At 48.9% G+C, this 24,598-nt stretch overlaps 2 protein-coding genes across 2 annotated transcripts; one reads left to right on the top strand and one right to left on the bottom strand.

Moving 5' to 3' along the window:
- Positions 1 to 3,683: 3,683 nt before the first annotated feature.
- LOC136454075 (G-type lectin S-receptor-like serine/threonine-protein kinase LECRK1) lies at positions 3,684 to 6,658 on the bottom strand. Its single transcript, XM_066454629.1, has one exon. The coding sequence runs from the start codon at positions 6,523 to 6,525 to the stop codon at positions 4,171 to 4,173; it is 2,355 nt and encodes a 784-aa protein (XP_066310726.1). The 5' UTR covers positions 6,526 to 6,658; the 3' UTR covers positions 3,684 to 4,170.
- An 8,335-nt stretch (positions 6,659 to 14,993) lies between these two features.
- LOC136454074 (G-type lectin S-receptor-like serine/threonine-protein kinase LECRK1) lies at positions 14,994 to 17,282 on the top strand. Its single transcript, XM_066454628.1, has one exon. It carries the CDS (start codon positions 15,009 to 15,011, stop codon positions 17,280 to 17,282), a length of 2,274 nt encoding a protein of 757 aa, XP_066310725.1. The 5' UTR covers positions 14,994 to 15,008.
- The last annotated feature ends 7,316 nt before the right edge of the window (positions 17,283 to 24,598 follow it).

Genomic DNA, 24,598 nt, shown 5'->3' with positions numbered 1-24,598 from the left:
GAACCACCAATCCGATAAATTCAATCCCGTCTGTGAGGGAGAGGTTTGCGGTGGGAACCAGGGAGGCGCCTGTTGGAGTCTACGTAGAGGGAGGAAGAAGGAAGGAGCGATCGCGGTGTGTTAAGCGATCTTGCACGGCCGCGCGCGGTGACAAGCGTCGCGACTGGCGAGAGGAAGAAGGGGTCGCGGGTGTGGACGTGGGTACGCGCGGACGGGTATAGAATCGTCGGTGAAAAAACACGAGGGGAGCCAGGCGCGGGAACAGAGAAACACACATGATTCGTATGTTCCCGACGTCCTTCTCTCGTGGGTCCACTTGTCAATCTAAAGGGTAGAAAATTTTTACGCTGACAATGGATTTACAATTTCTTCGCTCCTTTATAGTATACTAGCAAATATGCACGTGCGACACGCACGTGTTTCTACAAACTATTTGAAATGCAATGGCAATGTTAATTGAGTTGTTGATATACAATAAAGGTAGATGGCAAGTGTTTGATTGATTTAATCGGGTCGTGTAGAACAAGGTTCAAATTGTTTGTTTGTTAAGATGCCTCAGCGCTGCAATTTGACTTGACACCTTTTTCAATGGTTCGTGCTACCCCTATCTTATCCTATATCCATAGTTCTTTCAATCCATCCTCGTATGGATGGAGAACCTCCATCCTTGTATGGGTGGAGGACCCGTCGTAGTCTTAGTTGTGCTACCGGAGGGTGTGGAGAAGAGAGCACTCATTTAGAGTAAGCTTACAACTTATATGTTTTCAACAGTTATCCTTTCCATATTTGGCTACCCAGCGTTTACTGTAGGCACGTACAAATAATGTGAGATATTACGACTTTATTAAATGAACAGATATAAATAAACAAGCATCTCTAGATGCAAAATAATTATGACTTATATAATGTAGCATTAATTTATTTAGCAGGTCTATCTAAGCATAACTTTTTTTTTACTTTTTAACCTCATAAACAATGTAACCTTATATTTTTTTCCTTTTTGCATGATCTTTTTTTCATTATTCCTTACAAACATGTTTAGATTTTTGTTTTCCACCTTTTTTATCATACATTATTTTGATTTAGGGATTGCCTGTCCCTCACATGTGAATTGTGTTGTTTTACATACCTTGTTTTATTTCCACCTCCACGTTGCTCCTGCTGTTTATTCACGATAGGGTAATGCAAGGCGTAGAAGGAGCGATGCTCTATTGGGCTGCCTAATGTGACCAGCCCATTAACCAAGGAATCCAATTTATAATTTCTAATTATTTGAAGAAAAAAAACGAATCCAGGTCAATCCGATATTCCGGATCTGGAGCACTATTGGAAGATGTTGAATATTTGGTCTACGACTTATATTAATCTATAAATACGACTTAAACAATAGTAACAGTACCACTAACCATACTGTAACAGTACCACTACTGCAGATAGTATTTAACAGTGCAGCAACCAAGTGCGCTAAAAACGCTAACAGAATAGCATATGAACAATAGCGCACACTGGGATTAGATTTATACCCTAGGGTGGGACTGCCGGTACCCGCGGACAGTGAGCCACCATCTTCTCCGTCGTTGGTGTTGGTGCGGCCACCAGTCCTCCTCGTGTCCACCATGTTGCAGAGGAGGTCGCGCCGGGAGACTCCTGCAGGTGCGGTGTCGGAGCAGTGGCACGGGAAGCTCCTGCAGGTGCGGTGTCGCAGCAGTAGCACGGGAAGCTCCTACAGGTGCGGTGTCGGAGCAGTAGAACGAGACTCTCCCGTCAGGAAGCAGAAGCCCCCGAACAGGAAACTGCAGACGGGGCAGCAGTCGCACCGGGAAGCCGGCGCTCCCCAAAAACTTGATTCCCCGCCTACCCGTGCAGGTACGCTTGACGGGGGAAGTTCCGGAGGCCTGCTACCGAAGCTCCCTGTGCGCGCAGGGAACTCCGGTTGGAGATGCAGACGAACAGCTCAGCGCTCAGATGTTGCGGAGAGGAGGAAGAGAAAGAGTCGGGTCTTGCACACCTGGAACAGGGGCGCCCTCCCCTCCCATCTGTCCGTTAGGCCCTGTCGGGGGAATGAACATGGACAGGGTGGTTGGGCGTTGAGAGTTGGCTGCGGCGGCTAGGGTTTTGGTTGGGCCAAGCGACAAAACCACGCCAGGCCATGGCCACGGCGCGGCTCGGCGGCGGCGGCGCGCGCGTGTGGCCTCCCGGTTCTCCCTCTCAACTTGTCTATGTGAGAGTCCTAAGACTCACTATTTAAGTTGATAACCTTTTTAGTGAATTTCCCATATGGTCCTAATCACTTTTCCACTTAACAATAATTGTGAGCCTTTGAAGTTTATTTGATTAATTAGAATAAATAATGGATCTGGCCCAAATTAATCTAACAGAAGAGAGGCTCGGTAATCGGCATCTTCCTCACGCTGTTAAAGTGCAGCCGAGCAGGCTGGAGCAGCGCTGATTCTAATTCGGTTGCAAGCGGAGCTAACCTGGACTCTTCCACAGTTATGCGCCGTGTACTGCTCGTTGTCTAATGTGCTGACGGATCGGAGGAGACACATGGCCAACACCCGAGTGGCCGAGTCCGTCGCCGTGCATCCAACTTCGTTTCCGTTGCTCAGGCCGTGTGTGACTTCGTTTCTATTACCTGGGCAGAGTTTTCTCCGATCCGTTTCAAAATAGGAGTACACGTCTCGCTTTCCTCCAAACAATCAAACTTTTAAAGTCTACTACTTTTAAAGGGAATCTTACTTTAGAAGGAGTCTTACATCTTACATGTAAGATCACGGATGACGAAGAACTCATATAGCACGATATTTAGATCGAATGGTTATTATAGAGGAAGAGCCTTCTAAAAAAGACTTACTCTTTTACGGTGTGATGATATATATATATATATATATATATATATATATATATATATATAGACACACACACCGCGAGGTACTGCCAGGCTATCTTTGTATGAAAGCTTGGTTCTGAGATACCTGCCTACCGAGTCCTGATTCCTGAACCATCATCATCATATGGTTTCATACGTTTGCAGTCATGATTCTTTTCTTTCTTTCTTTTTTGATTCGAGTGGTGGAGAAGAGAAGAGAAGAGAATGAAAGCTGAAATGGTTTGGAAGATCCATGACGAGGCCCAAAACGCTAAGCATCTATCCCATTCATGGCCCGGCCCATCACAATTTCGTTCTCCTGCTTCACCGGCGCGTTCGGTTCTACCAACGCCACGTGTCTGGCTTGCACTTACCGTCGTCACCAACAATACAAGGGGACGGTCCGAACGCAATTTTTTGTCCACAGTACGACTCCTCCATTGATGTCCCGTGAAGCGCGCACGTCCCCACACTCATGTTCTCTCCTCCTCTCCTATATATACACTCCACCACACGCACGTCGCAATGCAAGGACGACATTGACGAGGCTACCCAAAGCTAGCAGCAGCACTCACAAGAGCAAAATCACCACCCTGCAATGGCCCAGAGCATGAGGATTGTGGCGCTGGCCCTGGTGGCCCTTCTGGTGGTGGCGGCGTCGGTGCCCGCGGCCACCGCGTACGGCTGCTACGACGACTGCTACGAGCGGTGCGCCAACGGCAAGACCGACCCCGCCTGCACCAAGATGTGCAACCAGGCGTGCGGCACCACGGACCAGGGCGCCGCCGCTGGTGCCGCCGGCGGCCCCCCGGCTTGATCGCCCAGCACATTACTTCATCGGTTCAGCTCCATATTATATATAATCGCTGCTCCGTAAGCCCACATATTATGATTCATCTTCCTCGCTCTTTTGATTTCTCGACCCCATTGATTGTTTTCCCCTCCTCTTCTTCTTCTACTACTGCTATCTGTCTGTTGTGTTCATGTCTTCTCGTGTATCAATCGACTCATCCTTTTGTAATTCCTGCAATTTACAAGTGAAATGACCTCTATGATTCAAGTTTCTTTTTAAATTGTAATGTTGTGCCCCGATCTGCTTCCATTTTCCTGTATGCATAAGAATATATATACTAGTGTATATCCTTGTGCTTTCTAAAAGCAGAGTTTAAAAAAATATATATATGCTGTCAATCCTCAATCTGCTAGTACTACTATATGCTGTCAATCCTCAATGCAAGAAGCTAGCTACGTGATGGCGCGCGCAAGCATCCCCATCCGGCCATCCCGACGGGAATTGGGGATCAGGAGGAGGCCGGCGGCGGCGGGAACGGCACCTCAACGAGCCCTTCCAGCATCAGGATGACGCTCCTCATGGCGGGCCTCGCCTGCGGCTCCGCCTGCGCGCACCACAGCGCCACCTTAACCGCCCGCTCCAGCTCCGCGGCGTCCACGGCCTCGTCGCCGCCCACCACCCGCCACACCTCGCCGCGCACCAGCCACTCGTGCGCGCACTCCATGAGCGTCCGCTCCTCGCCGGCCTCCTCCAGCTCCATGCTCCGCCGGCACGTCACGATCTCCAGCAGCACCACGCCGTAGCTGTACACGTCCGCCTTCACCGTCAGCGGCCCAACGCCGCGGTACCACTCCGGGGCCAGGTACCCGCGCGTGCCGCGCACCCCCGTGAACGTCCGCGTCTGCTCCGGCAGCAGCAGCTTCGCCAGCCCGAAGTCGGCGATCTTCGCCGTGCCCGACGCGTCCATCAGGATGTTCTGCGGCTTCACGTCGCAGTGAATCACGCGGCTGTCCAGCTCGTCGTGGAGGTAGTGCAGCCCGCGCGCGACGTCCAGCGCGATGCCCATCCGTTCGCTCCACACCGGCGGTCCGCCGCTGTTCTTGAACAGACGCTCCGCCAGCGACCCGTTGCTCATGTACTCGTACACCAGCAGCCGGTTGGCGCCCTCGTGGCAGAACCCCAGCAGCCGGACCAGGTTCCGGTGGCTCGTCCGCCCGATGGAGCGCACCTCCCGCTGGAACTCCACCTCCCCATCCTCCACCATCTTCTCCAGCCGCTTCACGGCGATCGCCTTCTCGCCGTTGTGCGACAGCGTGCCCCGGAACACCGTGCCGAACGCGCCGCGGCCCAGCGGCTCGCGGAAGCTCCACGTCGCATCCTCCAGCTCCTGGTAGCTGTACGACCTCAGGGGCGCCTCCTCGTCCAGGGCCTCCCCTGCGTCCGGCTCCGCGGTCGTCCTCCGGTTCGCCAGGACCAGCCGCGCCGCCGCCACGAGGGCGGCTAGCGACACGAACGTCAGGACCCCGATGCAGACCAGCGCGACGGTGTCCGAGCGCCCGACGCGGCGCCCCCCGCTGATCGCTGGGCTTCCCGCGGCGTTCTTGACGAACAGAGTGTACCCGCCGCCCGCGCGGCCGTACCGGAGCGGGAGCTGCTGCTTGGTGCAGGTGCCGTCGTTGCTTTTGAGCAGCACGGCTGCGCAGAGGCAGTCGGCCATGCACGCGGCCTGGCAGTCGGCGGCGCTCGTGCCCGCGCCCAGCACGGCGTACGGCGTGTCCGCCCAGGACATGTTCTGCATCGAGACCATGCTAGCAGTAGCACCAGAACCAGCCGTGGCGCAGTCACCGGCGCCCGTGGTCTCGGTGCACCCGAGTGGTGCGTTGGCGGTGTCGATGAAGCTGAACCCCGGCGGACACCGGCAGTCGGGCTGCGCGTCGGGGCCGAGGACGCAGTAGCTGTTGAACCCGCACGCGCCCTTGACGTGGCACCGGTCGTCCGGCCCGATCCACTGGACGCTGGTCGTCCACGCGCCCCCCGACGCGACGGCGTGGCGGTACAGGCGGAGGACCCCGTCAGGGTCGAGCGTGACGCGGTAGAAGACGTCCGTCTCGCCTGGAGGCCGCGCGGTGCCAGGCCGCGTCAGGTTCTTGGTGTAGTTGCCGTTGTTGCCGTTGACGTAGAGCACGCCGGTGGCGTCGAGGCGCAGCGTGAGCGGGAAGCCGATCTGGAACGTGCCGGTGGCCCAGTACCCGGAGTTCGCGGTGTTCTCCGTCTGGACCGGGTACAGGACGAGGTTACCGTCGTTGAGCTGGTCGGTGAGGCGGTACCTCCCCGTGGCTCTGTCGGTGAGCGAGACGCTGGAGAAGAGCTGCGCGCCTGGGACGAGGTCCTGGCCCGGGAGCAGGGTATCGGTGGGCGCGGCGAAGGTGGACCAGACCATGGTCCCGTTGGCGTCGTAGAGCATGAAGCTACCGTCGTCGCGCATGGCGGCGGCGGCGGCCGGCCGGGGCGGCACCGCGAGGTTCCGGTCCTGGCCGTCGGCGGGGCCCGTCCAGACGAGGCGGCCGTCGTAGGTGAGCCAGAGCGCGCCACCCGTGGACGGCGTGTCGTTGCGGTTGGCCGTCCACGTGACGGTGATGTTGGGGGTGGTGGCGAGCCAGACGCCCACGGCGAGGCCCCCGTCCGTGGCGTAGAAGCCGAAAGCGAAGCGGCCCGACGGGGACGGCCAGCCGGCGCCCGCGGCCGCCTGCAGGGAGGTCCCCGAGGTGACGTTGGTGGTCTGCTGCTGCGCGGCACCTGGCACGGGCACGGAAAGAAGCGTGGCGAGCGCGAGCAGCGATAGCATGGGGGTGGGTAGAGCCATGGCGCGCGTCGGTGGCCAAGCTAGCTAAATGAAATGAACTCCACCATGGCTGCAGCTGAAGGAGGAGTGATGAATTGAATTGAATTCATTGACTGGTAGCATGCTGATGAGGATTTAATTAGGATATGGTCCTTGCAAGTAGACTAGAGATTTGGTTGTGTTGTTAGTCAAAGATTGTTCCATCATGCGTGCATTAAGTCCAAGCTGAATATGAACGTACATGAGGATATATTTAGGTCACCTTTCATATAGGCCAAATTGGTTTACACACACACACACTTGTAGTGGTAGTGCATATGTTTATATATCTGGAATGCATGCTGGACGGCGACAGGGATATATCATGTGTTGGCATTGGATCTTACGGCATGCATTTCTAAGGTTTCGAGGCGGATTCGGCTGTATTCTGGTTTCGATGTTGGATGGGATTAGAATATGGACTATATCGACCAAGGCCATCAAAGAGGAAGGTGATGAAATGACTTAGATGAAATATTGTTTTTTTTTTCCTCTAATTTAGAAAGGGGTGTACTGTACCAAGTTTGAATATAATTATTCCTACCCGAAAAAAGAAGGCAACATAATTTTTTGAAGTTTTTTCTATTAGTATATATATATATACTTCATTTGTTTCAAATTACAGGTTATTCCAGCTTTTCTAGATACATAAATTTTACTACACATCTAGATATACATTATGTCTAGAAATATAATAAAATTTATGTATCTAGAAAAGTTAAAACAACTTATAATTTAAAAATGGAGTAACACCCAACAAATTCCTCGATGGAGCAAGCGAGCTTTCCTTTTGTCGCTCCATGGTCTTTAATTTGGACGACACCAATCCAAATTCGGCATCGGCACTCGTCACGCCACACGTACGCAACCACTTTATTAATTTGTCCAATTCGTTGCAAGGCAAGGGTGACTGACCATGGACAGGGACGTTGGTCAACGCACCGTCTCAAGTGTCTCTTGCTTTCTTGTTAATAATAATCACTTTTTTCAAAAAATAAATATTCCGAGTTTATGTCATATCATTATATATATTATTAATGAATAATAAAATTTATTTTCTTTCGCATAAATAATATTATAAGAGATATAAAAAAGTGATAGTATCTTCTATAAATCTAATCAATCATCAAATCTAAAAAAAATACTCTATAAACGTTTGATTATATTTCTTAGAAAAGAAAAAAAAAACACCAAATGACAGCTACAGAGAAAGCTTAGCCAGGACCATGCGGCCATGCCACGCGTTGGCACACCGAGGTAGGTGCCGTTGCAACCTGGGAGTAGCGCTAGCACACTGCACGACGAAAAGGACTGACGTGTCGTCGTGACATGCATATGCATTTTCTTTCGTCCGTGACCAATGTCGCATGCAGTTCCACCTTGGCGGCTTCGGTGTTGCTCGGTAGCTTAATTTAGCTTATTCTCCTTTACAGAATATTATTAAATTAGTTGAAATGCCGACATACGAACAGAGCATGCATGGGCAGAGAAGCATGAGAATACTGATCGTTGACGATAAACAACAATTGACTTGACTCTTGAGCACACTGCACAAGTGCAGACGTCTGCACTGCTCACTGCAGGTGCCGTAGCTACTGGGAAATCCGGGAATGGAAGGAATGCCACTGTGCCTATTTGTAGGTATCTGCTCCGGTACTCCTCTCTCGAAATTTTACACACATCTCAAAGCATCCAATTAAGGTAATTATTTTTTTAATTATTTTAAGTCTGGGCGAGGCTTAGACCTAGCTTTCATCCAACCTAGCCCTCGGTCCAGCAGCCCTGTCGCCAAAGTAAAATCACCGTCACGGCGTCATCCGTTCGTTTTTGCCCTTTCGTGTGCTGCTCCACCGTTTATTCATCGAGGAAGGAGACGGCGCCGCCGCGTCGACATTCTGAAGCAGTGGAACTCAGCCGACCGAGCGACGCCGGCACCTCGGCACCGCGACAATTCGATCAAGGAGGTTCGGTAGCGCCGTCGTTGTCGCTGTTGAGGAAGAAGAAACCCCCTGCGCCCCGCCGTGCCACCGGCAAGGGGAGGCGCTCGCCCGCGCCCCGCCGCGCCACCAGCCAGGAGGCACCTATCCGCGCCCCCACGCGGTGTCCCAGAGTTGGACGTTCTCCCACCCGGCTTCCAAGAGCACACTCATGGCCAACGGATGGTCACCATGGAGTGGGTTCCTCAAATCACCATACTGGCGCATGGCGCGGTAGGCGCGTTCTTGACGCATTGTGGCTGGAACTCTCTCATCGAAGGGCTTCTGTATGGCCACCTTCTCAACATGCTGCCGATCTTCGTTGACCAAGGGTCGAACGCATGGCGCGTGAGGGCGCAGACAAGCACCTCCCGGCTGGTGGCGCGGCAGGGCGCAGGGGTTTCTTCTTCCTCAATGGCGACGACGGCGTCGCTCGGTCGGCTGAGTTCCACTAGCTCTGGAATGTCGACGCGGCGGCGCCGTCTCCTTCCTCGACGAGGTGCAGCACACGGAAGGGCAGAAACAAATGGATGGCGTCGTGACGGTGATTTTACTTTGGGGACAGGGCCATAGATAGACTCAGGTCTGGGTTGGATGGGCTAGGTCTAAGCGTGGCCCAGACTGAAAAAAATAAGAAAAAAGTTATTTTTCTTAATTGAATGCTTTGAGATGCGTGTAAAATTTTGAAGGAGGAGTACCGGAGTAGATGCCCTATTTGTATTGTAGCAAGTGGCGGATGTAGGACGTGGACAAAGGAGACTAAATAATAAAGATTTAAAGTTAAAGCTAGAGATTAATAATAATATGAGGTTAAGTAACTACGATCTAACGAAGAAATCAGACTCAGTAGGACCTGGAGCTCCCCTTTATCCGCCCCTGCCTACGACAACGAGAAAAAAAAAGGAGTGATGTCGTCGTGAGATTTTGTGCGTCGTGGACATGGAGCACGAGTGAGGTTTCTTCGGTCGGTCCATGGTCTTTATTTTGCACGATGCAGCGTCCTTATCGTCAGTCGTCAAAGCACACGCAAACACTTGCTTTCCTGTCGCAAACACTCGTGCATCCGTAGCACTGTTCATCGTAGGTAGGCGGACGTCGCGATCACGGGTCAATATGAAATTGATGGATGCTCCCCCATTGTCAGTCGCAAAATAACTGCTCCCTCGGTCCCATAACAGAAGTCGTTTCAGGATACGCGTAGGTTAAACTTTCTCGATTTTGATCAATATTTATATTTCTAAATAAATTTATTATAAAATTATATTCAACGATCTATCTAATGATGATACTAATTATGTATTATAAATATTAATATTCTTTTATATATAATTGGTTAAAGTTAAAAAATGTTGACATCTTTGCAATCGAGAATGACTTTTATTTTGGGACAGAGGGAGTACACATTTTGCTTTCTGAGTAGCCATTTTTTTAGAAGTTGATCAATGCTCTCTTGAATTGCCAGTCAGCTCGCTTTTAAGGATTTTAATTTTTTAGAAATTTAATTGATTAGATTCGTAATAGAAGGTCCTATTAATTAATTTTATTGTCTATGTTCATTTTGAAAACACAGTTTACTATTAATCTAGGCTAATGATACTGAGTATACATCATAATTCATAAATACTAGTATATTTTCGAAAAGCGATTTAACAAGCTAGAAAGCAAAAGACATTTTGAGATGGTGTGTTGACCTACGCACGTTTCCCTTGTCACCCCTTTGTGGCACTGTAGTGTATAGGAAAACAAAAAAGAAAAAAAAATTCAAGCGCTTGAGAGTTGAAACGCTAACATATATATATGTTTTCCTATATATTTGGATGATTCATGTAGGACGCATGCAGATTATTTCTCCATGTCTCATGTCTAATCTTAGTGGTGCCACTGCCAAAGATCTGTCCTGTTTCCTGCATCTTCAGATGAGGAGTTGCTAAGCACTTAATTTGAACTTCAATCAATTCATATAAATATGGCTCTTAAGCCTTTGCAATTGTCTTGGTACATTTAATATAAGGGCTAAAAGTCTCGGAGCGAAGGTTCTATTGTGCAGGAATATTGGCGTTCAACGCTACATACGCTGATCTTCTCCCTGGCCTGCAGGTTCAGACCTGGAAGGGGGTGCATGTTTATTTGTTGGGCAGCTTCCTTCACTAGATTTTCCTTTGTCCAGACATTGGATAATCGATCGTTTACATTTTTCTCATCGTTTTTTTAAATGTCGTCTAGCTATGTGTGACTTTAATTTCTTCAAGAAACAAACTGTTCTCGGTTTCTCAATTATGGATTGTTCCTCTTTAACTGAAGTTGCTCAAAGCATGCAGTTGGTTGGTGCTTGGTCCTACCACTAATACTGCTACCAGCTGCAGTTGGTGCTAAAACATTTTAAATGTTGCAAAATTCGAAGGAAAAGCAAGATTTATTGCGCATCTACTCTGCTGTGAAAACCAGATCATCAAAATGCAGTGGTACACCGCTACTAGCTACTTATATAAGCTAGGGGTAGATATTTCCACCACGAATTTGTTGCATCCATTATATCCTTTACTCGAGTTACGTAGAGGTAGCCTTATTTGTTCTCCTTCCCTCTCTCAGGCCATAACCCGTTCCACTTCTAAAGTCTCGTTAGCACGTGCAAATGGATTGTCGTACCTATGACCCTATAAGAATTAGAGACCTCGAGAGGGCGCATGAGAACAATAATGATAAGGCAAGGTGGAGGACACATAAATCATACTGAAATTATGAGGACCTGCAGTGGGGAAGGCCGACAGTGGAGCAATCGATTGACCCTCACGTGATCCAACTACTCCTTGCCAGGCTGACCACCACCAACCGTTGCGTCGTCGCGTGCACCGATGGCATGGACGATAGGTCTCCCATGCATGCTGCTCTTCTCGATCATTAAGGGCACTCTAAGGGTTGCGCTCGCTCAACCGCGGTCGTCAGGCCACGCCTATGCCATCGCCGGCAGACGCATCCACTCAAGCACCACTAGAGTCACGCCCACACGCCGTACCGCCCCATTGCGGCATTGCACAATGCTAGCCCATGTCTTTGTCAATGGTTGGCACACTAACGTCCTAGGTTCATGATAGTAGAAAAATATTTATGGTTCCTCTTTAACTGAAGTTGCTCAAAGCATGCAGTTGGTTGGTGCTTGGTCCTACCACTAATACTGCTACCAGCTGCAGTTGGTGCTAAAACATTTTAAATGTTGCAAAATTCGAAGGAAAAGCAAGATTTATTGCACATCTACTCTGCTGTGAAAACCAGATCATCAAAATGCAGTGGTACACCGCTACTAGCTACTTATATAAGCTAGGGGTTGTAACCTGATGACGATTACCAATGAAATAACTGAATCCATAAACTGTTCCTCTGAACTCTGAAGTCGTCTTCAACCTCTGAAAGTCTGAATACAGAAACAACTCCCTCCTCTTGTTGTCTCCCTGCCTAAATTTACCATTTTCCATTGCTATCGACGGGCACCGTACCTACCGTGCGTGTTCAGTTCCTTGCCCCTAGCTGCTTCTGCTACGAAACGCCATTGCCGGCCCCCATTAGAGATAATATATAATATATACCGCCATTGCGTCGCTGACACAAAGTCCGTCCGGTCTTTCCTATCGCCATCCATCATGAATTGTCCTTGTCCATCCTAGCTACAACGCACATTGCGGTCGCTGGTCAATATGAATTTGACCGATAATCCTTGAACACAAAAACATAAGGTAGTGGTCAATGGAGTCAATTGAGAGGTGTGACCAAATGTATTATCCTATGTTTAATCAAGCTTATAGAAAATACTAGTTTGTCAAAACAGGAAGGCTTATCTATATCTATACCTATCTAATAATAAAAAAAGCAAAATTCAGTTTATTTTTTTTGGTCCGTCTCCCTCTAACTACCGGATAAATGAAGAGTTTCTTCCTTCTAAATTTATATATATAACCTATGCCCATACGAGTTAGACTAGATCTTGTCTCAGTTCCACCTCCTTGCTGGCTAGGATTCAGCGACAAGCAATTGCCTCATATGTGCAGTTGTGTACTAGTTTGATTCGGCCAACTATTGTCACGTTCGCTTGGCTGATAAGCTATGACTGAAAGTATCGTTGGCTGATTTATTATGAAAAAAAAAATATTGTCCGTTGACTGAAAAAATACGGCTTATAAACCGAGTGAACAGGGCGTACAACGAAACACGATCGCTATGGATGAAAATCACTTATCTACTTGTAGTCCTAATAAAAGACTAACCAGTCCTGACTCCTGAGTACCAGTATACCACCCGGTCCATGTTTCTCCCCGCCAGGAGTCTCGAGGTAAGGTGGATAGTAATCCTAATCAAATAAATTCCTTTGATATTGAATAATCTGATTTTCTAGTATCTAATAAATAAACATCATGTATTTTTCTCATCGTGTTCGTTTGTGTTTTTGCCCGTTCCGTTGTTGGTCTGGTCGGTAGACAGATGTTTTTCTTTTTTCCTTTCCTAATAATATATTAAATATTAAGCGCGAGAGGTAGTTCGTCCGCCTTGTTTTTCGATTCCGTTTTCATTGTTTTTTTAGTTTCGTCCGTTTTTTTAGTTTTTCTGTTTTTACATCTTTTTTTTTCTCAGTCTCCTCATCTGTTTTCCTTCCGTGCTTTTCCCCCCTTTTTCCTCTCCCAAAAATTATGTCTGCTCCGAGTTTTCCTTTCTTTTTATTGGTTTTGTTGATTTCTTACTAATGCCTTTATCTCTAATACTAAATCACTTGGTCGTATTTTTAAACCAGTATCTTCTATTTTTTAGTAGATATTTCCACCACGAATTTGTTGCATCCATTATATCCTTTACTCAAGTTACGTAGAGGTAGCCTTATTTGTTCTCCTTCCCTCTCTCAGGTCCTAACCCGTTCCACTTCTAAAGTCTCGTTAGCACGTGCAAATGGATTGTCAAACCTATGACCCTATAAGAATTAGAGACCTCCAGAGGGCGCAGGAGAACAATAATGATAAGGCAAGGCGGAGGACACATAAATCATACTAAAATTATGAGGACCTGCAGTGGGGAAGGCCGACAGGGGAGCAATCGATTGACCCTCACGTGATCCAACTACTCCTTGCCAGGCTGACCTCCACCAACCGTTGCGTCGTCGCATGCACCGATGGCATGGATGATAGGTCTCCCATGCATGTTGCTCTTCTCGATCATTAAGGGCACTCTAAGGGTTGCGCTCGCTCAACCGCGGTCGTCAGGCCACGCCTATGCCATCGCAGGCAGACGCATCCACTCAAGCACCACTAGAGTCACGCCCACACGCCGTACCGCCCCATTGCGGGGCTGCACAATGCTAGCCCATGTCTTTGTCGATGGTTGGCACACTAATGTCCTAGGTTGCCTCACGGTGACACTAGGTGCGCGTGTTGTTGTGGCCACTGTGCCCACACACGGATGGCTTCACCGTGCAGCCACACTCATGCCACTGACAATGCATTAAATTATTCTCCCGTTGCAACGTACGTGCATATATTGCTAGTAGAAAAAAAAAGATCAGCATCTACTGCAGCATAAATAGAGAGAAGCTTACATATGGAAATAATAGACTCCCACTATATCAAGAAAAATCAATATGTAAAGTTGTCATAAGTCAAATAATCTTTAAATTTAACCAACCTATAGAAAAGAGCATAAACACTTTATGCTATCTAGCTAAAATCATTAGATTCCACATAAAATGTACTTTCATAAATAAGTTATCTAGTGTCGTAGACGTTGATAATCTTCTCTATGAATTGATCGATTTGAAATAGTTTAAATAGTTAGGCCATGTGCAGAGGTTGATAATCTTCTCTATGAATTGATCAATTTTAAATAGTTAGGACAGGTACAGAAGTTGGTTTATTATAGATCCGAGGGAGTATTGTAAATGCTATTATTCCTTTTTATTCCCTCTATTTTTTCAATTTATAAGACATTCTGACTTTCTAGATACGAAGCTTTTGTCATACATTTAGATATATAGTACATAGCAAACGCATATATTAGTTAAAAACAATGTATTAAGAAAAATCAAATCATCTTTTTAGAACGGAGGGAGTATAAAGTTGGCCACCGGTGGACAAACTCATATAAGTCATTATTCCCTCTCTTCCAAATTATAGTACTAACTTATTATTAGGATAAAATAAAATTCCATCAATTCTAAATTACAGTTCACTGTGGCTTTTGTCCTAGGTCAAACTTTTTCAAACTTGACAAAGTGAACTATAATTCACAAAACGGGACAAGTATATTTTTGGACAGAAGGAGAACTAGTCAAGCTGCCAGACTGGAACAGAGGAAGTACATTCATCACTGCTGCTGCTCCAGCAGTCCAGCTCCACCATACATATATGGAGCTTAGGCGTGCGCAAGAGTCAAGACGTTAGTTTAGCTAGCTTGGCAGCCATGGTGTTGCTCATCCGTCTGCTGTTGCTCGCACTCGCCACGCTTGTTTCCCTGCCCATGTCAGGTGCGCAGACCAACATCACCTTGGGGACCTCCCTGCCAGCCGCCGCCGGTGCCGCTTGGCCCTCCCCATCCGGCCGCTTCGCCTTCGGTTTCTACGCCACGGGCGGCGGCCTCGCCGTCGGCGTCTGGCTCGCCACATCGCCCAACGTGACCGTCACGTGGACGGCCGCCGGCAACGACACGCCGGCCAACGGCGGCGAGCTCCAGCTCTCCGAAGAGGGCCGCCTGCTCTGGACCGGCGCCGACGGCCAGTATAGAAGCCTCGCCGCTCCTCCCCAGCCGGCCCTCTCTGCGGCCATGCGGGACGACGGCAGTTTCGTGCTCTACGATACCGACGGGGCCGTGGTGTGGTCCACGTTCGAGTTCCCCACGGACACCTTGCTCCCCGGTCAGGACCTCGTACCTGGCGCGCACCTCTTCTCCAGCGTGTCGCCCACCAACAGGGCCGCCGGCAAGTTCCGCCTCGCCAGCCAGCTCAACGACGAAAACCTCGTCTTGTACCCCGTGCAGACGGAGAATGTCGCGACCGCCGCGTACTGGGCCACCGGCACGTTCCATATCGGTTTCCCGCTCACCCTGCGCCTAGACGCCACCGGAGTGCTATACGTCACCGGCAACGGCGGCAACTACACCAAGAACCTCACGCGGCCCGGAGCCGCGCGGTCGCCCGCCGAGACGCAGGTCTTCTACCGCGTCACGCTCGACCCCGACGGAGTCCTGCGCCTGTACCGTCACGCCGTCGCGTCCGACGGCGCGTGGACGACCGACGTCCAGTTGATCGGGCCAAGCGACCCGTGCCAGGTCAAGGGCGCGTGCGGGCCCAACAGTTACTGCGTCATCTACCGCGACGCGCAGCCGAGCTGCCTTTGCCCTCCGGGGTTTGACTTCATCGATGCTGCCAACGGCGCGCTCGGGTGCACCAGAGCCTCAGGCGCCGGCGACTGCGCGGCCGGTCTGTCCATGGAGACGATCCAGAACATGTCCTGGCCGGACACGGGGTACGCCGTGCTGGGCGCGGCCACCAGCGCCGCCGACTGCCAGGCCGCGTGCATGGCCGACTGCCTCTGCGCCGCCGTGCTGCTCAACAGCAACGACGGCACGTGCACTAAGCAGCAGCTCCCTCTCATGTACGGCCGCACGGGCGGCGGCTACACACTGTTCGTCAAGATCACCTCGGGGAGCCCGGCAATCGGCGGCGGCGGCAGGGGCCGCCGCGTCGGGCGCACGACCATCGTCGCTCTGGTCTGCATCGGGATCCTGACGTGCGTGTCGCTAGCCGCGCTAGTGGCGGCGGCCCGGCTGGTCCTGGCGAATCGGAGGACGGTCGCGGAGCCGGACGCCGAGGAGGCGCCCCTGAGGACGTACAGCTACAAGGAACTGAAGCACGCGACGTGCGACTTCCGCGAACCGCTGGGCCGCGGCGCGTTCGGCACGGTGTTCCGGGGCACGCTGCTGCACAACGGCGGAGAGAAGGCGATCGCCGTGAAGCGGCTGGAGAAGGTGGTGGAGGAGGGGGAAGTGGAGTTCCAGCGGGAGGTGCGCGCCATCGGGCGGACGAGCCACAGGAACCTGGTCCGGCTGCTGGGCTTTTGCCACGAGGGCGCCAACCGGCTGCTTGTGTACGAGTACATGAGCAACGGGTCGCTGGCGGAGCGTCTGTTCAAGAACAGCGCCGGCGGAGGCGGACCGCCGGCGTGGGGCGAGCGGATGGGCATCGCGCTGGACGTCGCGCGCGGGCTGCACTACCTCCACGACGAGCTGGACAGCCGGGTGATCCACTGCGACGTGAAGCCGCAGAACATCCTGATGGACGCGTCGGGCACGGCGAAGATCGCCGACTTCGGGCTGGCGAAGCTGCTGCTCCCGGACCAGACGCGGACATTCACGGGGGTGCGCGGCACGCGCGGGTACATGGCCCCGGAGTGGTACCGCGGCGTTGGGCCGCTGACGGTGAAGGCGGACGTTTACAGCTACGGCGTGGTGCTGCTGGAGATAGTGACGTGCCGCCGGAGCATGGAGCTGGAAGAGGCCGGCGAGGAGCGGACGCTCATGGAGTGCGCACACGAGTGGCTGTTGCGCGGCGAGGTGTGGCGGGCCGTGGGCTACGAAGACGAGGCGGCAGAGGCCGTGGAGGTGGAGCGGGCGGTGAAGGTTGCGGTGTGGTGCGCGCAGGCGGAGCCCCAGGCGAGGCCCGCAATGAGGAGCGTCGTCCTGATGCTGGAAGGGCTCGTGGAGGTACCGTTCCCGCCGCCGCCGGCCTCCTCCTGATGGACATGCATCATATAGGTTGCATTCCCTCGTTTTCATCAGAGATGAGTAGATAGTTTAATTTGTATCATCTCATTAATCAAGGGATGATGATTCATCAGCAACAATTGCATCAATGTGATCAGGAAGTGAACCAGGAATGGGATCAGATCCTTCTACACATTCATGATAGACACAGTGGATCACCTAGACATAGATCTAGCGGGTACAACCTTACATACGAGATAAAAACTTCCTAGAACATGATCTAAAGAGAGAGATGAAGGGATGTGAGATGTCACCGACCATCCGCGGGTTTAGAGGAAGAGCTTGACGTAGCCATGGCGAAGGTGATGCGGTCCGGGTCGGCGGTGTCGCGGTGACGGTGTTGAGGTCAGTCGCAGTGCAGTGGTGGCAGAGAGGCGGCGGTGAAGACGGCAGTGGAGCTTCCCGTCGCTGGTTGCGCCCCTCACTAGATCGGATTGGGTTTGTTGGGCTCACGGTGAACCTCGTACTAAGAGCAGCCGTCCTCCACCTCTCTTTATAGCGCAGTGCGACGGGGCCCACCAACCATGTAGGGTTGGGCGCCCCGATCAAGGCGCGAGGTCAAGGTCCAACTCGACCGTTGGGACGAGCTGGAGAGATCAACACTAACAATATCCCCCTTAATCTCATCTTATTACTTAAACTTAATTTACTTTATTTTTTTCATTCCATCATAGATCAGTGCATAGAGCGTGCTTCATCGTCACGATCAGTGCCATTAGATTAACAGCTACAATGCACCTCTCTGTTTTGAAACAGATTCTCAACTAGGGCCTTATTGTCAGGAATCATAGGTTTTTTCCTAAACCCATGCTGGCTAAGTGTTCTCTGAACACGTTGGGTGGTAAGCCTTTTGTAAGCGGATCCGCGAGCATCTTTTCTGTACTTATGTGCTCAAGACTAATTATATGATCTCGGACTTTGTCTTTCACAACATAATACTTTATGTCAATGTGTTTGGCAGCACCACTTGACTTATTGTTGTGAGCATAACATACTGCTGGATTATTATCGCAGTACAACTTGAGTGGCTTATGTATGTCGTCTACCACTTTCAACCCGGGCATAAACTTCTTCAGCCAATTCACCTACCATGTGGCCTCATAACACGCTACAAACTCATCATACATTGTCTATGATGTAGTGACGGTTTGCTTAGAACTTTTCCACGATATAGCTCCTCCTACGAGAGTAAATATATATCCTGACGTGGACTTTATATCATCTCCCGCATAATCTGAATCTGAATACCCCTCTATGTGTAGGGAATTAGATCTTCTGTACGTTAGCATGAGGGCATTTGTGCCTTGTAAGTAACGCAAAACTTTTTTTATCAGTCTTCAGTGTTCCATTCCTAGATTACTCAGATATCTGCCAAGTAATCCGATAACAAACGCTAAGTCAGGGCGTGTACACACTTGAGCACACTGTAAACTTTCGATAGAAGAAGCATATGGAACCACTTTTATTTGATCGATCTCATATTGGTTCCTGGAACATTGGAATTCCCTAAATCTATCGCCCTTGACTATGGGAACAGGTGAAGGCTTACAATTTTACATACTGTATTTCTTTAGAACCTTTTCTAAGTATGTCTTTTGTGATAATCATAAAACCCCCTTTCTTCTATCTCGGTGAATCTCTATTCCTAGAACGAACGAAGCTTCACTGTTATCCTTCATATCAAAATTCGATGACAAGAACTTCGTTTCTAGTAGTAGATTAATATCACTACTAGCGAGTAAGATGCCATCCACATATAAGATTAGGAAAATATATTTCCCATTCTTGAACTTTGCATAAACGCAATTGTTCTCTACATTTTCTTGAAATCCAAACTTCCTTATTGTACTATCAAACTTTAAATACCATTGTCTTGATGCTTGTTTTAATCCGTAAATGGATTTCTTCATGCGGCATCCCATACGTTCTTTTCCTTCCATAACAAAACCTTTGGGTTATGCCATGTAAACATTTTCCTCCAAATCCTCATTTAGGAACGTCGTCTTTACATCCATCTGATGTAATTCTAAATCGTAATGTGCTACAAGCGCCATTATAATTCTAAAAGAATTCTTACATGAGACTGAAGAAAATGTCTCATTGTAATCTATGCCTTCTCTTTGTGTGAAGCCTTTCGTCACAAGTCGCGTTTTAAATCTTTCTACATTCCCTTTGAAGTCATATTTAATTTTGTAGACACATTTGATGAGGACATCACCACACTGGACACACCGACGCCATGGTCTTCCCCAAGTTGCAATTCGTTTCCAACTCAGCTGCCACGTCGTCCTCGGATTCAGCAGACACGTCGTCACTGTTTCGGTCATAACTTCCTCATACGACATCGAAACAGGCCGTTCTTGGATGCGTTGGAAAGGGGACGACGATGCCGTCGTTTTGGATCTGGTCCCAGCTCCAGAAGGTCCGTGGATCATTCTGTGTGACCACGGCAAGGTGCTGCGTCACCTATTTGGGCCAACTTGGCCATGTATCGTGTCGGGCCTTAAGCCCAAGTTGTGGGTGCCCAACCCCTGGCCGTCCCCAACTCTAGGTCGAGTCTTAGACTATAAACACAGCCGCCGCCGCTGCTACACAATTGGGTTTTATTTAGAGTTTAGTTTTCCCTCGAGAAACTAAATCGTTCATTGTAACCGTGGTGACAAATCCTTTTACAGTGATCCAGGGCCCCCGTTCTTGATCTCCTCCACTGTGTCGATTAGTCCTTTGGAACCGAGTTCTTGAACCCTCTATTGATATTCGCGTCATTCATATTTGCAATTTCAGATTGCGTGTTTTACCTTCTTGCTTGTGCTCTTCGATTCGCTTGCAGGAAAAGCCTTCTTGGCGAGGTCAATCAAGTTGTGCTTGGTTGATAACCAACGGAGCGGTGGTGTAACGGTTGCAGGGTTCGAATCGTGTCTGATTTGAAGCCGGATCGCCAACGTCGAGATCTCCACAAATCGAACTTACCGGCTACCTCTCGGAAGATCGGGCCTATACTCATCAATTGGTATCAGATATTTCAGGTTTACCGCGAGGTATAATCTCGTTTGCCTTAGATTCATATTTGTTCATTACCTAGAGTCCACAAAAAGCCCAAAAATATTTCAATTTCCGCTGTCCTATCGCCCTTTGTGCCTTTGCAATTTCGTTTTAGATTCGTGTTGTTGAGTTTGTGTCCGTGGTCGAGTCTTGTTGCTGGTTTAGGATTGTGTTCGTGGTCGTAGTTCAATCGCCCATTGCTGTGATTTTGTTTTCCGCTGCTATCCCATCCACCGTTCCCAAACAACAAGTCGAAGCCACCACATTACTCGACTTGCCCCGCTAGCCGCCTTGTGTAACTTCTCGCCGCCGCGTAAACCCTAGATAGGTTGCCAGCCGCTCTTATTTTACCTGCATCGCAGCCCTCCTTACATCATCAGGCGAATACCTACTGTTGTGATCGGTGTTAGAGTTTAGGGACGCTTTGCCCTAACTGCCGCCGCCGTGTTGTGCCTCCCGGAAAACATACCTTGAGATACCTTCAGTAAAACAGGCATAACTTTTCGCTCGTTTATCAGAAAAATCTGAAATTTTTTGTGCAGCTTCTTGACACCATTTGGACCCGACCCAAACTTGGCTTAGCCCTGTTTGGTTTCATCAGAATTGCCAAAAAAATTCAGGAAAATATAAAAAAAAATTGTCAAAGTTTTTGCACGCTTTTCAGAGAACGTGCTAAATTTCTATAGACCACATCCCACCTCAGTTGTAGGTGCCAATTTTTGTGGTTGCATCTTTTGTGATCCTTGTTCAGAGAAAAGTATAAAAAAAATAGTAAAAAAAAAGTTTGTTTCCTACTAGTGCCTTTTGGGAAAATCCGGGAAAAATTCAGGAAAAAGGAGAAATTCGGGCTATTTGCTTGTTCTGTGAGTTCTTTCGATCGTTCTTTGTTTTCACCTTGTTGCGCTACGTCTCGACACGTCTTAGCCAGCAACTGTGATTTGTACTTTGGATCCAGATTGAATAATCGCTACTCTGCACTCGTTAATTGCTAATCCTTGCTGTCATATTGTGTGTCTACCCATAGCTCCACATATTCTTCTGTCAGCACAGGTTCATCTTGCAACTGTTACCCACGCTCAACAACAGATTGCTTCGCCACTTTGGTTTTGCTCCTGTTTGGCGTTGGTAAGAATACAGGCAAGACGGTGGTAAGCCGTTTGTGATTTTGCATTCCACTTTCACCACCACCACTTGTTTCCTTTTAGTTGATAGGGATAATACTTTGGTGTTGTCTTTTTCTATCTTCTAACCATGGCAGGAACTCCGACGGACTTCAATGAGTGCGTGTCCAAGGGCGAGCTTGCAACGTTCATGACTGAACAACGCAATCTTATGACCGAGCTGACGCGCAACGTGAACAATCTGGTCACCCGCATTGAACAGCTTGAGCAACGCCCTCCACCTTATCGTGCTGATGATGAAGATGCTGGTGATGAAGATGCGTATGCTGACGGTGGTGCCCGTCGCCGCCTCAACTTCAATCGTCGCGGTATGGCAGGTAATAATCATGGTAATAATGATCCTTTTACTAAAATTAAATTTAGTCTACCACCTTTTGCTGGTAATATTGATCCAGAGGTATATTTAGATTGGGAGCTTGCTGTTCAACAAAAATTTGATTCTCATAATGTTCCTGCTGAGCATAGAGTTAGACTTGCTACCAGTGAGTTTACTAATTTTGCTTTGTTCTGGTGGAGTGATCTTTGCAATGCCAATAATGCTGCTGCTGTGCCTCAAACTTGGAATGTTTTAAAGCAACGTATGAAATCTCGTTTTGTTCCTCCTTATTACCAACGTGATTTACGTTTGAAACTACAAACTTTAAAACAAGGTGATAAAGGAGTAGAAGCATACTATCAAGAATTGCTTATTGGTTTAGCACGTTGTGGTATAAATGAAGATGATGATGATGCTAGTGCTAGATTTTTTGGTGGTTTAAACCATGATATACAGAACATACTTGATTACAAAGAATGGCGTAATTTTTCCCAATTGTATCATCTTGCTATTAAGGCCGAACGAGAAGTACAGGGACGCAAACAACACCAGCCTCTCAGGTCTAACAATGGGAGGAATTTTCAGCAGCGTTCCGAGCCGGAGACGCCCAAGCTTCCTGTTGCACCACAGCCATCTACACCTCCATTTTCTTCCGGGGTAAGTAAATTGTCTAATGTGCAGTTTCCACAGCTGAAGAAAGGTGGCACTCCGGGTGCTTCTACTAGCTCCTCCTCGTCCAGCTCTAAAATCATTTGCCACCGATGCAAAGGCATGGGACATGTCATGAAGGAATGCCCCAGTCGTCGCGCTTTCATTGCTACCGAGGATGGATATGTAAGTGCTAGTGATGTTGAAGATGATTTAGCCCTTGCTGCTAACATTGATGCAGATCCCATCGAGGGCGATCATGACAAGGAGGCCATCACCATTGACTCTGTGGCTGCTGCCGCGGACTACCCTAGCCTTCTTGTGCAGCGTATGTTGAGTACACGTGTGGGTCATGAAGAAGAGATGAAGATCCAACGCCACAATTTGTTCCACATGTATCTCATTGTGCAGGGTTGTCGTGTTCTCACTATCATTGATAGCGGGAGTTGCAACAACTTGGTGAGTTCAGATTTGGTTGACAAGCTTGGCTTGACCACACGACAACATTCGTATCCATATAAACTTCAATGGTTCAATAATAGTGGTAAGACTAAGGTAACTAAATCAGCACGCATTAGCTTTTTCACAGGCTCTTATCATGATACTGCTGATTTTGATGTTGTCCCTATGCAAGCTTGTTCCATTTTGTTAGGTCGCCCATGGGAATTTGATAATGATGCTTTACACCATGGTAGAACTAATACATACACTATCATACATAAGGACAAGAAAATTACATTGCTGCCTTTGTCTCCTACGGATATTATTAAACATGCTACTGAGATAAAAAATAAACCTCCAACAGATATTGCTAAAAATAATGGGATTAAGTTAAAAGGAGGTGCTTTTCTTGCTACAACTCCTGCTACTGCTGAGTTATGTGATAATCCTGATGCACCATGTTATACTATGTTTTGTCAACCTTTTATGTCTGGTGCATTGCCTGCTGTCACTAACCTTTTGCAGGAGTTCGTTGATGATGGGATGGAGTCGAGGACGACTCCAATTCTACAAGGAGGGGATAATGAGGACATCGCCAAGATGGAGTCGAGGACGACTCCAATTCGAGAAGGGGAGGATGATGAGGACATCACCACACTGGACACACCGACGCCATGGTCTTCCCCAAGTTGCAATTCGTTTCCAACTCAGCTGCCACGTCGTCCTCGGATTCAGCAGACACGTCGTCACTGTTTCGGTCATAACTTCCTCATACGACATCGAAACAGGCCGTTCTTAGATGCGTTGGAAAGGGGACGACGATGCCGTCGTTTTGGATCTGGTCCCAGCTCCAGAAGGTCCGTGGATCATTCTGTGTGACCACGGCAAGGTGCTACGTCACCTATTTGGGCCAACTTGGCCATGTATCGTGTCGGGCCTTAAGCCCAAGTTGTGGGCGCCCAACCCCTGGCCGTCCCCAACTCTAGGTCGAGTCTTAGACTATAAACACAGCCACCGCCGCTGCTACACAATTGGGTTTTGTTTAGAGTTTAGTTTTCCCTCGAGAAACTGAATCGTTCATTGTAACTGTGGTGACAAATCCTTTTACAGTGATCCAGGGCCCCCGTTCTTGATCTCCTCCACTGTGTCGATTAGTCCTTTGGAACTGAGTTCTTGAACCCTCTATTGATATTCGCGTCATTCATATTTGCAATTTCAGATTGCGTGTTTTACCTTCTTGCTTGTGCTCTTCGATTCGCTTGCAGGAAAAGCCTTCTTGGCGAGGTCAATCAAGTTGTGCTTGGTTGATAACCAACGGAGCGGTGGTGTAATGGTTGCAGGGTTCGAATCATGTCTGATTTGAAGCCAGATCGCCAACGTCGAGATCTCCACAAATCGAACTTACCGGCTACCTCTCGGAAGATCGGGCCTATACTCATCAACATTTGCAGCCTACTTTCTTGGCTCATGTGTATCTAGTGAAATCATCCACAATCATAAATCCGTATTTATTTTCACCAATGCTAGTGTATATGGTTGGTCCAAACCAGTCTATGTGCACTAACTCAAATGTCTTAGATATGCTCATCATGCTCTTCTTAGGATGTGTGTTACCAACTTGCTTTCCAGTTTGACATGCACTACATAGTTTATCCTTCTCA

The sequence above is a fragment of the Miscanthus floridulus genome, chromosome 5 (genome assembly GCF_019320115.1).
Source record: "Miscanthus floridulus cultivar M001 chromosome 5, ASM1932011v1, whole genome shotgun sequence".
Lineage (NCBI taxonomy): Eukaryota > Viridiplantae > Streptophyta > Magnoliopsida > Poales > Poaceae > Miscanthus > Miscanthus floridulus.
This window is presented reverse-complemented; position numbering and strand designations above follow the sequence as displayed.